We start from the raw sequence: 13,189 nt of genomic DNA on the forward strand, positions 1-13,189 counted from the left end.
TCGCACCGCTCGCACGGCCCGTCAAGACCAGGACGGCCAAGTCGCAGGCCCTTCATCGGGCTGCCCGCTGCACGTCGCCGTCGACGGCCAGGTCGACGGCCAGGTTGACGGCCAGGCTGAAGCCAAGTCGGCGTCCGGCCGCACTCGCTCAGGCGGCCGTCTCCCTGCTGGACGCGATGAGCAGTGGCGTGGTCACGGTGGCCTTGTCCAGCTTGTCCAGGGAGTGGCTGTTGTTGTTGGCCGTGGCGGTCATCTCCATGGAGCCGGAGTGGTTGTTGCCGCAGTACGACAACAGCGGCGTGGTGGCGCCTGGTGGCGCCCCCGACGAGCCGCCGCCCTGCCGCCCCCGGCTGTTGGCGCTGTTGGCGGCCGCGGACGCCGAGGCGCCCCCGTTGGCCGCGGTGGCCGCGGTCCCTCCCGCGAGGCCCGTCCCGCCCGTCCCGCCCGTCCCCGTCGGCGACGTGGCGGTCGCCGGCGCCGGGGTGGGCGTCGTGGACGAGGCCGTGGAGGAGGCGGAGGACGGCACGCTGGTCGGGGGCAGGCCGGGCGGCGAGGAGGCGCCCACAGACGCGGCCGTGGCCGTGGCCGAGAGGGACTTCTTCTCGCCCTGCAGCCAGTACGTCGTCATGCGCCCCTTGCCCTACGCACGAGGAACGAGGAAACTGAGTAAACAAGCGAACAACACGCTGCCGAAGGTAAACACTGTACACTGTACACAACACGCTGCGGGTGCTCTACCTTCATCTCCACCTCGCCGCGGCACTCCAGCTCGAAGGTCTCGAACGTGTCCAAGAGGGCCTTGGTGGCGGCGCTCACGTGGATCCGCAGCGCTGCCAAAAAGACAGAGACAGCCAACAATGAGAAAAGGAAAGAAGGGCCTATAAGGGCACGGTGCGACGGCTGTCCGGGAACGGCAAGCTCATTCCGATCGGCCTGTCTGTCTCCCTCGCACCCACAGGGTTACCTCGATGAGCGAGAAAGAGAGAGTGATAGACCTCCCACTCGGAATCAGTCTGCAGGGTCTGCCCGATATTGAGTCGTGGCGTCGTCCCACATCGCGCCCCGCCCCGCCCTCCGCCGTTGAGCGGGGAATGCAGACACATTCCGAGCGCGCGGCCGACGCGGCGCACCCACCCACCCCAAACAAAACAACCCCCTATCCCATGTAGTGCCGTAGTGCCGTCTCGGCTGCGGACTGTATTTCACCAGCACAGGACGGCCCACCGCTCACCCCGTCCCCCGCCCCCGTTCCGCCCCTCGCCGCACGGCCACACGGTTCAGCATGCAGCGTGCAGAGCGGTCCTGCATACCTCGTGAACCGCAGGCGGCGGGCGCGCGCCAGAGACCGCCGGACCAACAGATCATTTCGTACCTTCTCCGTTGCTCTCCATCCTGGACGCCGTGTTGACCGTGTCCCCGAACAGGCAGTACCGCGGCATCTTGAGCCCCACCACACCGGCGACGCAGGGACCTGCAACAAGGCCGCGCCACGCGGCCAGTGTCATTGCCCGGCGCCGCCAGACGTCACCGTGACGCCATGCTTGACGTCAGCGCGGCGCGCGGCCACAGTGGGTCGGTCGGACGGTCGATCTAGCGTCAATGCGAGTCACTATAGATCGAGCCCGTAAAGAGGCCTGGGTTCGACTCCCCATAGTGAGATGACGTTCTTCTCAGTTGACTTCTCAAGCCTAGAGCAGAAGATTCCAGTGCCATGGGCCGATGCCAATACCCACCGCTGTGCAGCCCGATGCGGAGCCGCAGCTGCAGGCCGGGCCGGTGCCGGATCTTGAAGTCCCTGACGGCGTGGAGCAGCGCCAGCGCCATGCGCGCGATCTCGCGCGCGTGCTGCAGCCCGTTGCGCATCGGCAGCCCCGACACCACCATGTACGCGTCCCCGATCGTCTCCACCTGGAAGAAAAGAACCCGTTGTAAAAGCGAACCACAAGATCAAAACACAGTTGACATCTCCGCACAGGCTGGAAAGGCCTCGCTTCGCCTCGCTTCGCCTCGCTTCGCCTCGCTTGGAGCTGGTCAATACTCCGTGTCGCATGCAGCGCTGCGGCGCGGGGTGTCGACGGCCGGGTGCAGCGTGGGCGCGCATGGATGCAGAGCACTGTCGCATTCAAGCGGCGTAGGCTGGCTGGCTGGCTGGCTTTGGGGTAGCTCAGCCGGATAAGGGCGGTTGTAGGGTAGCCGGAGGGGGAGGGGGTAGCACTGTAGCAGGTGCGGGGTGTGCGTTGACATGGACAGAGGGGATGGAGACAGAGATAGAGAGAAAAAGGAGGGGGATGGGGGTGGACTGTGGTGTGGCCGAAATACAATCCCCCTCCATTCCGCGTCGCCGCCCCCGCGCCGCCCCCGTCCCCCCGCCCCCGCGCCGCCGCCTCGCTGCCGTTGAGTCGGAGAGAAGCCTCGGCGGGCTGCAGCGCCGGAAAGAGATATCACCGTTCGCTTCCTTCATCATCCCCATCTCTTGCTACGCTTGCCACCCCGCCCCGCCATCGAGCCGTCGGCCGGCCGGCCGGCTGTCGGGCAGCCATTCATCGCCGCCCCGCAGGCTGACGCCGCTGACGCCTGGTGCCTCGCGCCGACGCCGGCAGTGGCAGCGCAAAGCCAGCAGCGCCAGCCCCATTCCGGGCCCAAGGCGCCAAAGGCCGGGCCAAGGAACGAAAGAACGGAGGAGGAATTCGGGCGAGTGAGGAGTGAGGCATCCCCACTTGGCCGCGGACCAAAGCCCCACTCTGGGGACAGCGGCACCACCAGGGCACCGCGCGCCGCGCCGCAGCGACGCAAGCCGCCCGGGCGTCGACTCCCCCGGCCCACAGTGGGCCAGAAGACCGGTGGAGGCGGCCAAAACTCTAGACGCGCTTTGAGCTCCAGAGTCGCTAAATGGGACTCGAACCGACCGTGTGACCCCACCAACGGATTGCTCTCCGTGCGAGGGATCCATTGGTGGGGTCACACGTTCGATTCGAGGCCTGTTACTGTTTGTGCGACGCTTCCCCCACGGCCCAGGGCGGCCCAGGGCCTACCTTGTAGACGTCGAAGTTCTCGATGATGGAGTCGAAGCACGTGTACAGGTCGTTGAGCAGGTCCACCACCTGCAGCGGCGTCGAGTCGGCCGACAGCGACGTGAAGCCCACAATGTCGCTGAAGTAGATCGTAACGCTGTCGTAGGTCTCGGCCATCACGGACTGCCCCGAGATGAGCTGGCTGGCCACGGACCTGCGGGCAGAGCAGCGCGTCAAGGGCAGTCGAGGACAGTCCAGGCCGGAAATGAATGGCGCACAGCGGGGCGCGGGCCCTTGCGCCCGCCTTGCGCAGGCCCTTGCGCAGGCCTTGCCGCTCGGCTCTCACTTGGGCAGCAGTTGGTACAGCAGCTCCTCGCACTTGCGCTTCTCCTCCAAGTAGTCGCTCGTCCGCTCGTCCACCAGGAACTCGAGGTTGTTGGCGTACTGCTCCATGCGCGACAGCAAGTTGTCCAGGATGTTGCCCGACTCATGGTCCCTGAAACAAGAGGAAACAAACCGCTCAGTTTCTAGTTTTTATCGTCGGGCAATCGACTGCGGGGTGTAATAATAGGGAACGCTGTCCCAGAAACTTTGATTCCTAATCCGCTGTCCCTCTCCCCGTTTCGGACAACGCACGCGCGAATGCGTTCGTGATGAAAAGTCATGTCTGTAATGCTCGCAGCGAGGCATGAATGGGTATAAATTTGACACGAGATAGCGCGCGCGCGCGAGGCGTGGCGCGGAGGGCACAATGGAGCCCTACACAATGACTGTGCAGCGACAATGCTGCCAATACACGCACGGCGATGAATGGGCGACAATCAACAGTCGCCCATTGTCATTCATCATTCATTGCCGTGCTCGTGCGACGTTAAGAATTAGTCCTAAATTAGTCGGGCAACGAGGTTAGGCGCCACTCCGCATCGGAGTGCTCCCGAACTCCCGACCGCCTCCCGCCCAGCCGCCTCGGCTTTGCTTCGGCTTTGCCTTGGCTTTGCCTCGGCCACCGAATTATTATTGCGGCCGAAAGGAAAAGAAAAACCGCATTACTGCCAACTTCGACTGCGAGGCTGGGACTCCGAGGCGCGTGGCGTGCCTCGCCCCGCACAGTGGGCCAGAAGACCGGTGGATGCGGCCAAAACTCTAGACGCGTTTTGAGCCCCAAAGTCACTAAATGGGACTCGAACTGAACGTGTGACCCCACCAATGGATTGCTCTCCAAACGAGGAATCCATTGGTGGGGTCACACGTCCGGTTCGAGGCCTGTTTAGCGACTCTGGAGCTCAAAACGCGTCTAGAGTTTTGGCCGCCACCACCGGTCTTCTGGCCCACTGTGCCTCGCCCCGCCTCGCCCCGCCCGCCCCGCCTCGCCCCGCCTCGCCATGCTGGCGTGACGCGAGGCGGCTGAAAGCGCTGAAAGCCACTCCAATAGCCGGACCCCGAGCCACCTCGAGTCTCTACAGCTCGAGTCTCTACCAGCCGCAGAGCCGCAGCCCGGGGCGGGGCGGGGCGGGGCCACCCTTGTCCTTCCGAGTGGCGCGCAGCACTGCCGCACTGGATTACGCCAAGAAAATGATTCTAATTTTCTGCCTCCTTTCCGCGACTGGTCCGACTGGACCGCGGTGGCGGTTGGCGGTGGGGTGGGGGCGGGGTAGGGCCCCGACGGCCGGGCAAGCCTCGCCTGCCTCGCCGTGCCATTCCATCCATTCCGGCTTAACTTGCCCGCCTTTCTAACCTTTTCCAATTGGGGCGGCGCGGGGCGCTGCGTCGTGGCGTCGTGGCGCCCTGGGCCCCGACCGCCTCACTCCGACCCACTCCCCGACCCACTCCCCGACCCACTCCGACCCCATCGGCCGCCTCGTGAACGCAATTTAACACGCCTCATTGCCAAGGCCAATCTAGTTTCGGACAACGAAAAAGGGGTGCCGCGATTTCCCCGTCGACTCGAGGTGGGGGCCCCGGGCCCCGGGCCCCACCGAGGGGCGGGACGGCCGTGCTCCCGCCGCCAGGGGGGCACACGCGCGGGGGAAACCGGTCTGGCTTTTCCGGGATCGAACCGCGCCAGTTTCGAGGACCGTGACGACTAAGCCTCGCGGTACTCAGCGGGGTGCGAATGGGAATGGGTCCGCTCCGCATCAGCAGGTCACGTCGCGGCTCGTCGCCGTCTCTCTCCCACCAATACCGGACGGTCCGGTCCGTGAGTGCGACGGAGACAGAGACTCCAAAGTGCAGCGCGGACGCGGCGGCCCGAGACAAACAGCGGCAAGCCCGTTTCCGGGCGACAGGGCGGCCGTCCGGTGACGGCCAGCAGCCGGCCTGCCACGGCGTGGCCAGGGAGGAGCGGGGCCGGACTGGATCGGACCGGAGGCGCGCCAAGCGGAAGATTGCCTCCCTTCCGGCCCGAATGGCAGCACGGCCAGCACGGCCAGCACGGCGGAGGCAAACCTAGGCGGGCCGCTGCCGGAAGACACCCAATTGCAATAAAAAGGCGCAATAAAAGAGGCCGTCAGCTGCCGTCATATTGCAATCCACGACCGGGGCGGCAGCCGGCAGCGCGGCGGCGCGGCCAAGCCGAGCAACAGATGTCCGCCCCGAGCTTTCCTCCCGAGCAATTAATCAGCATAAATTTACTCGTCGAGATAATTATAATTACGATCTCCTCGAGCGACCGCCAGTCGCCGCCACTGCTTCGGCCGCGGCGCCGCGGCTCAGCCCCGCGCGAACCTCCCCGACGACGCCGATAGCAAACAACAATAACAACACCACTGGCGGTTTCTCTCGATTTAACTTGCAAGTGCGATTACGCTACACCTTGGCGGCCTCAAAGCGGAGGGCGGCTCAGTTCCCAGCGGGCCGGGGATGCCCCCCCGCACAGGAACGCCCTTGCCCTCCGCCCTTGCGCGACCTTCGCCTCCGCTTTATTCGCACCCTATTTCATTATGTCCTTCTTCGACGCCTCCTTCTCCTTTGGCGCGAGAATATCCCTCTGTGCTGAGGCCGGCGTCGCGGCGCGTCGCGGCCAGAACCTCTAGCCAAGGTCGGCAGCCCCGGCAGCCCCGTCAGCACCGTCAGCGACGCATGACTGTGTCGTCCGCGGGCCCCGCCCCGCCCCGCCCCGCCCCGCCCCGCCCCGCCTCGGACGTCACACTGTCGCACAGTTTGCCGAAGCGGCCAGAGGCCACCGGACGGGGCGCGGCAGGGCAAACTGTCGTCCCAGAACAAACATTCATGAACGAGCGGGTAATCTGGCGAGGCGAGGCGAGTGTCGCGATGCATGCGCCGCCACTGCCGTCCGTCTGCCCGTCCGTCCGTCCAGCAGTGCGCCTGTCCGTGCAAGTGACCGGCCCCGCGGGACGACCACCACGACCGCCACCGAGGCGGCAGCGGCGGCAACCCCTCGTGCAGCGCGCTTTGTTTCTCCGAGTTGCCCGGCCAGCCCGGCCAGCCAGCGAAGCCGGCGCGTGCGAGCAACTTCCTGAGTAGAGTTTCGGAAGCAGTATTCAAAGTATGAGAGTGTTGACTCGGTGCCACACTCCCATGGAAGCTCCACTCGGACCAGGGCCAGGGCCAGGGCGGGCCGAGCTGCCTGTCGGCCGGCCGGCCTGGCCGCGATGCTCCGGCATGCTCCGGACTCCGGCGGAGCGGAGCGGGCGAGCACGTGCCCCATTGTTGCCAACTTGCGGGGAATTTCCCTCGACAAGGGAACGTTTGGCCTCGAAAACTACGACAATGGACAGCAGTACCAGCCCAGGGGCATTAGCAGACGGCGGCTGAAAGCTGAAAGTCAAAGTTGAGCGACGCGGCGACGCGCCGCGCGGACGGACAAAGACACTCTGCCGCCAGCGCCGCGGGCAGCACCGCCATTCCGCGGTGTTTCGTCGCTGTCTCTCTCGCACCGCTGCGGGACGCCCTGGGAGTGCGAGAGAGACGGAGTCAGTTTGGAGTCGGCCTGCAGGGCGCGGCCTGCGACTTGGAGTTGCAAACTGGACGCCAACTGGTGGCTGGGTGTGGTGGCGCGGCGTGGCGGCGACACTGCCGAGAGGGAAAATGAGACTTGTGCACTTCGGACTGATATTGGCATCGGGAAGGTAGCGGGGCCGCGCCGGGCTGGCCGTCTCATCGCCACTGGCGCTCGGTCCCCTCCTGGCCCCCTCGCGCCGCCGGTGCTGGTGCCCGCCAGTCCGCCACTTGGCGACAAAGTTGGACCATTTCGATTGGAGATCGGCTGAGCGGGCAGGAAGGCGGGGCGGGGCGGGGCGGGGCGGGCAACCCGCCGCTTGCAGGCCTGGCCTGGGCCTGCGCTGTCTGTCTGGCGCGCGGGCGGAGCGCCTGCGAGTTAGGCCGGCCTCGGACGCGCCTGCCGTCCGGGTTGCCTATGTCGCCGTTCACAGGCGCTCTGCGCTGCAGCGCGACGCCACGAGCCACGGCGCCATGGGCCGCGGCGAACGGCAGGCAAGGCAAGTTGAAGGAGAGGCAAGCCGAAAAAACGGCAAGTCGAAGGAGAGGCAATTCGACGGAGAGGCAAGTCGAAGGAAAGGCAAGTCGAAGGAGAGGCAATTCGACGGAGAGGCAAGTCGAAGGAAAGGCAAGTCGAAGAAGAGGCAAGTCGGAGAAGAGACAAGTCGAAGGAAAGGCATACTGATCAAAAAGCAAGTCGAAAAAAAAAAGGCTTGCTGATCGAAAAGCAAGCCGTGGACGAGGCAAGCCGATGGCGAGGCAAGCCGAGAGGGCCACGACGACGCAGCACAAGCATACTTTCCCGCTGGGGGCAGCAGATTAGGAACGTCACAAGAAGAGGGCCCTTGCCTTGCCTTGCCTTGCCGAGCGCCACCACCACCACCACGGCGGGCCTCGGAAGGATTTATTAATATACAAAATGAAGAGGAAAGAGAAAAAATAAAAAAAAATCGAAAAATAAAAACGTGACGCGGGATAAACGGCGCGGGCGGGGTTTATAACGCGAAAAATAATAAATAAAGTGTATGTGACACAACATTGTAGGGGCGTCGTAAAGGCTGCCCCTTGAGGCGGCGAGGGGCGGCGCGCGGTGAGAGGGTGGACATGTTGCTCCACGCACGGCGGCGTGGCGTGGCGGCGCGTGTAACCAGCGACCAGCACTAAGCCCACCGCAGCCCGTCAAAAAAGACGGCCGGGCACAGGGAAAGTTGGCAGCCTCGAAAAAAAAAGACAGCGAGAAAAAAACAATTAAAAACGCGTCATGGGTCAAGTTTGGAAAAAAAAAGAAGAAGAAAAAACCCTTTGGGCCTTGTGGCGCACAGGCTTCTGTGAAAGCCCCCGTGGGGTATTTCTGGAAAAGGGGCATCGGTCCGCCGCCAGAGTCTCTCTGACTGTTTTAACAGAAGGCGGAGGCGGAGCGGAGAGGACACACATCATTACAAATTTATGAGGCAAACAAAATCGTCGGCCCGGAGTAGGACGCTGTGGTCCGAACGAATCAAATTAAATATCGGAATGGAATTGGTAGGCCCAGCAAACACGCAGTGTGTGCCCGCCTGTCTGTCTGTCCGTCCCTATGATTGGCCGCTGTGCCGCCCCATTGCCGACGTCATGGGGCCGGGCCAGCAGACTGATTCCGAGAGTCGTTTTCGTCGCTCTGTCTCTCTCGCACTCAAGGGGCGTCGCGTACGGGTGCAAGCGAGACAGAGCGACGAAAGCGACTCTCGGCATCAGTCCGCTGGGCAGCGAGGACACCAATGCGCCGACACGCACAAACAAGACGGCCTGGACGGACTGGGACGGGCGCCGCGCAGCGCGGCGGCATAATCAACAAGGAGGCCACGCTCAGGTGTGCCCACCAAAAAGAAACTTAAAAAAAAGAAGAAAAATAGTATGCAGCGTGTCGCCGCAGAGCAGACCGCTGCCGACCAGAGGGCAAGTTTACCGTGAGTGCGTCACGCGCACACAGACACACGGACGCACGCACACGCATAGAGCAACGGCTGGCCTGCGCATACATGTATCCACATGAATGTAAATCAGCGACACAATACGGGGGTTCCGAAAAGCGTCGCCGACAGTGCTCCTCGACACACACACACACACACACACACACACACACACACACACACACACACACAACACGCACTAACACGGATTGGCGAGGGCGGCGTACGCCCTCGGCTCGGCTCCGCAAGGTCCATGACCGGCTCGCCTTTTTGTGACTTACAAAAACAACAAAAAAGGAAAAACAGACGCGAACGCACGCACAAGAGCCGCCACCTAAGGTGCCCGTAGGTGCCACACCGCGGCCGGCGGGTCGTCACGCGTGGCGCCCGCACTGCAAAGGTCACGTCGCCGACGACGCGGCCGGCGCGGCCAATCAAATAGTCAGCACGCGGCGGCAGTGAAAACAGGCCGTCGAGTCCACAAAGGCGGACCGTGTCAACGGAGAGCGAGAACGGATCTACCTTGCCGCCGCTCGGAGCACGGCCTCCACGGCCTCGCCGCGGGCGCGCCACCGCCTAACACATGGAAATTGTCACTTTCCGCTCCAGTTCGTCTCTGTGGCGCCCACCAGGGCGTGGCGCTCCAAGGCGGTCGAGGCGGGGCGGGGCGGGGCGCTCCAAGGCGGGCGCGGTCGGGAGCGGGCGAGAGGCCTCCTGCCTGCTCCGTGCTGCTCCGCGCTCTTTGGCGGCGTGCATGGCGGCGCGGATGGCTGCCTGTTTTGCACCCCAAAGGCCGCCGAAGGCCTCGGCGCCACCATCATCTTCCGGCGCCAACCAGAGGCAGCCGAGCGGCGCCAGCGACACAGCGACACACACCCCCGACTGTTAGCGACCGCGGGGCAATCACGACGCCAACGCGCAAGTTTGCAAGGGGGTTGCGATTCGTTGCCCAATCACGCACCGCCGGGAGTGATGCCGAGAGTCGTCGCTCTGTCTCGCTCGCACCTATGTGGGACGCTCCACGAGCGCGAGAGAGACAGAGCGACGAAAACGACTCTCGAAAGCAGTGTGCAGGTCGGCCCCGGCGCCGCGGAGCAACGCAAAGCCGAGCCACTCCTTGGCCGCGACGCGGACTCGCACTGCAGGCTGAGGGCCGTTTCCTTGCTCTGTCTCTCTCGCCCCCAAGCGGGCCGCCCTACACTGCAGTGCGAGGGAGACAGAGCGACGAAAGCGACTCTCGGTCTGCAGCTGCGCGCTCCGCACCCGGAAGACTGATCCACAAAGATCCCTCCGGATCCCTCGGAAGCGAAGCAAGCCAAGCAGTGGCGTCGAAAACAAACACCGCCAACAGACCAGCGAGACCTGAGGCGACGAAGACTGACCCTGAGTCAAGTGGGGGGTTGGCGGAGGGAGGGAGGCGCGCTGAGACGTTAGCTTCTTGCCCGTCGCGCTGGGAACGGCAAACGGCGAACGGAGGGGCGGGGCCGCGAAAAAAGGAGACCTCTTTTTTTTTTGTTATCACGGCCCTTGTTTTACTCGCAACCCGTTTGATGGATGGAAAAGAATGGGGAAACAAACGAGAGAAAGGGACGCGGCGGGGACGCGGCGGGGACGCCAAGTAGCACTTTAGCTCGACTCTCCGCCGTCTCGCCGGAGTGGGTCTCGGCTGGTCTCGGCGCAACGCCATTTTCCATTCACGGCCTCCGTTTTCGGCAGTGTACCTTCGGCCGTCCGCGCCGGGCCGCGCCGATTCGCCACGTCGGCGAGTCGACGGCGAGGAAGACCGCCGCGCCGGGGAAACCGATGACAACTTTTACGGCAAATCGCAAACAGGCTGTTGACAAGAGGAACCGGCTGGCGGCAAGGCGGCAGCGGCGGCAAGCTCGCCAGATGGTTTTATTTGTCCCCTGCACACCCCGGCCATGGCCCCGCCCCGCGGCCGACACGCCACCGACGACGCCAAGCTCCTCGCAAAGGCGGTGGCGCGAGGCCGCCAGGCGGGGCGTGCCTTTCCTCTGCAAGTCGAGCCGCAACCCGCGAGGGGCCGCGAGGGGCCGCGAGGGGCCGCGAGGGGCGCACAGCGATTCGCAGGAAAACAGATAAAGGACCAATATTGTTCCCCGCGACGCGGCGCGGCGACGCCCGGCGAGGATGAGGGGGCGCGACGGACAGACGACAGGCGGACAGACATATCGGGGAGCAAGAAGTGCAGTCGCGGGGGACGCGACCATAAACACGGCCTGCTTCGCCTTCGCTCTCTCTTTCTCTCTCTGTCTGTCGGTCTCTCTCTTTCTCTCTCTGTCTGTCGGTCTGTCTCTCTCTCTCTCTCTCCGGCTTGGCCGCCCGAATCACGAGGGGGCGAGGGGGTGAGGGGTCGCTGGCCCCGCTGATGCACGCCGCGGGGCGGGGCTGCGGGGGCCTCCACGTCCCTCCACACGCGCACACCAACGGCGGCACCCACAAGGAAATCACCTTGTTCCTCTCTCTCTCTCCCTCTCTCCCTTCTTCCGACGAGGAAGGGCTCTGCGCAAAGTGGACGGATAAGTGCGCCGTGGGTGCTGTGCGGCGTGTGCCGCGGCACAATGCCTTCCTGCCGCACATCTTTCCATTTCATCCGCTTGATCACTCAGCCGCCCGGCCCGGCACTCACTTCATCTCCACCGCTCCATTTGCAGCCGTGCGAACTCACCATCACACTCACGCGCGCACTCACACACGTACTCACACATCCACCTTCTCCGACGCGCACGACTCCACAACCCCCACACGATGCCCCTCCAACATAAAAGGGAATTGCCGGCGCTCATAAATTCCGCGGCAAGGCGGGTAGTTGGGGGGGGGGGGGGGGGGGGACTGACTGTGTGATGGCATGCGAGGAGCGGCAAGCAGCCACTGTGGGACTTGGCGCGCGCCCACCCAAGTCTTGAGAGTCCCCTCGCTCCTTCATTTAAATTTAGAATACAACAACAACGGCAACAAAAACAGGATATATGGAAGTAATCAGACGGAAACGCACACCTGTTGACGCGAGCGTTAGTCGCGTCGCGTCCCGGATTAACAGTGGGGTGGAGAGGGGGTGGGCGGGGGAGGGGGGTTGATTAGTCCGGACGTTTCGACCAGCGCGACGGACACGTGCACGGACACGTGTCCGAGACCGCATCAAATTTCGGCAGACTGAATTATCGATGGGTCGCCATGTGCGGTGCGTCCCCCGTCCGTCTGCCTGCCTGTCTGTCTGGCTGTCTGTCCGCCTGTCCGGCCGCGCGGTTCTCGTCAAAGGACACGCACACACGACGGCCTGTGGCATCAGGTGCGCCGCGGCACGCCCCGCCGCCCCGCCCGAGCTGGCAGGTGCCAGTAGCAGGGGAAGCAAGGGGCCAGGGAAGGGAGTCTTGGGGAAGGGAAGAAGGGCTAGCTCCTCCGTGGGCCACCGCCGCCACCGTGCCTCGCACCACGGGCTCCGAGGGATCAATTCAGGATCTTCTCTCGTCCGGCGCCTTTTGGTTTGGCAGCCAGTGTCGCCGTCTTGTACCCCGAGCGTGACTGCTCGTCCGCCCGTGTGTGTGTGTGTGTGTGTGTGTGTGCTCTCCCCGCTGTCGGAGACTGGCCTCGTGACGCTGGAGTGATGGGATGTCGATAGCGAGCCTCCCCCTCCCCCTCCCCTCAATCTCCACGGGGCCTGGCTCATTAAAACGGCGCCGGGAAGTGGCTTGGCCTGCTTCGCGCGCTATCGCTTTTGGCGCTTTTGGCGCTTTTGGCGGCACTGCCGAGACGCCGCCGGATTGGCCGTCGCTCGCCGAGTCTGACGGCGCGGCCACTGCGGGGCCTCGGCGCGGCCCAACCCTCGGGGACCGCTCCGCTCCGGCGAGGCGGGGCGCGATCTCGGGGACCGAGACCAGAGTCTCTCCACGCCGCGTCGGGGATTAACGGTGTATATCGGTTGCGGTGAGGACGACGCGACGCGAGGCGAGGCGAGGCGCCGGGCTGGCGATGCCAGGTGGCACAAGGCCGCCGAGCCCAGCTGAGCTGCCCCCTCCCCTTTTCCAATTTCCAGCTGTCACTTCCAACCGAATGAGTTGGCCAACAGCGTCACGCCCAGTCGCGGCGATGTCCGTCTGTCCGTCCGTCCGTCCGTCCGTCCGTCCCGGCGGGTCTTCCCTGGTCTTCCCTCAACGCCATCAACTTGGACCCGGCGATGCTGGGCGACAATGACAATGCCGAGGGGCGGTCTGAAAGGCCTGAAAGTTGGCAGCAGCAGGGCCATGCGGCTGC

General features: G+C 64.3%; 1 protein-coding gene across 1 annotated transcript in view; it reads right to left on the reverse strand.

The window, feature by feature from the left end:
* LOC117641188 (atrial natriuretic peptide receptor 1) overlaps positions 1-13,189 on the reverse strand; it is a 91,744-nt gene that overhangs the window by 666 nt on the left and 77,889 nt on the right. The window contains 6 exon segments of the mRNA XM_034378333.1: positions 498-640; positions 739-830; positions 1,373-1,471; positions 1,734-1,908; positions 3,033-3,225; positions 3,358-3,507. Of these exon segments, the coding sequence (XP_034234224.1) occupies positions 498-640; positions 739-830; positions 1,373-1,471; positions 1,734-1,908; positions 3,033-3,225; positions 3,358-3,507 (852 nt within the window).

This window comes from Thrips palmi, unplaced genomic scaffold (genome assembly GCF_012932325.1).
Source record: "Thrips palmi isolate BJ-2018 unplaced genomic scaffold, TpBJ-2018v1 HiC_scaffold_15, whole genome shotgun sequence".
Classification (NCBI taxonomy): domain Eukaryota; kingdom Metazoa; phylum Arthropoda; class Insecta; order Thysanoptera; family Thripidae; genus Thrips; species Thrips palmi.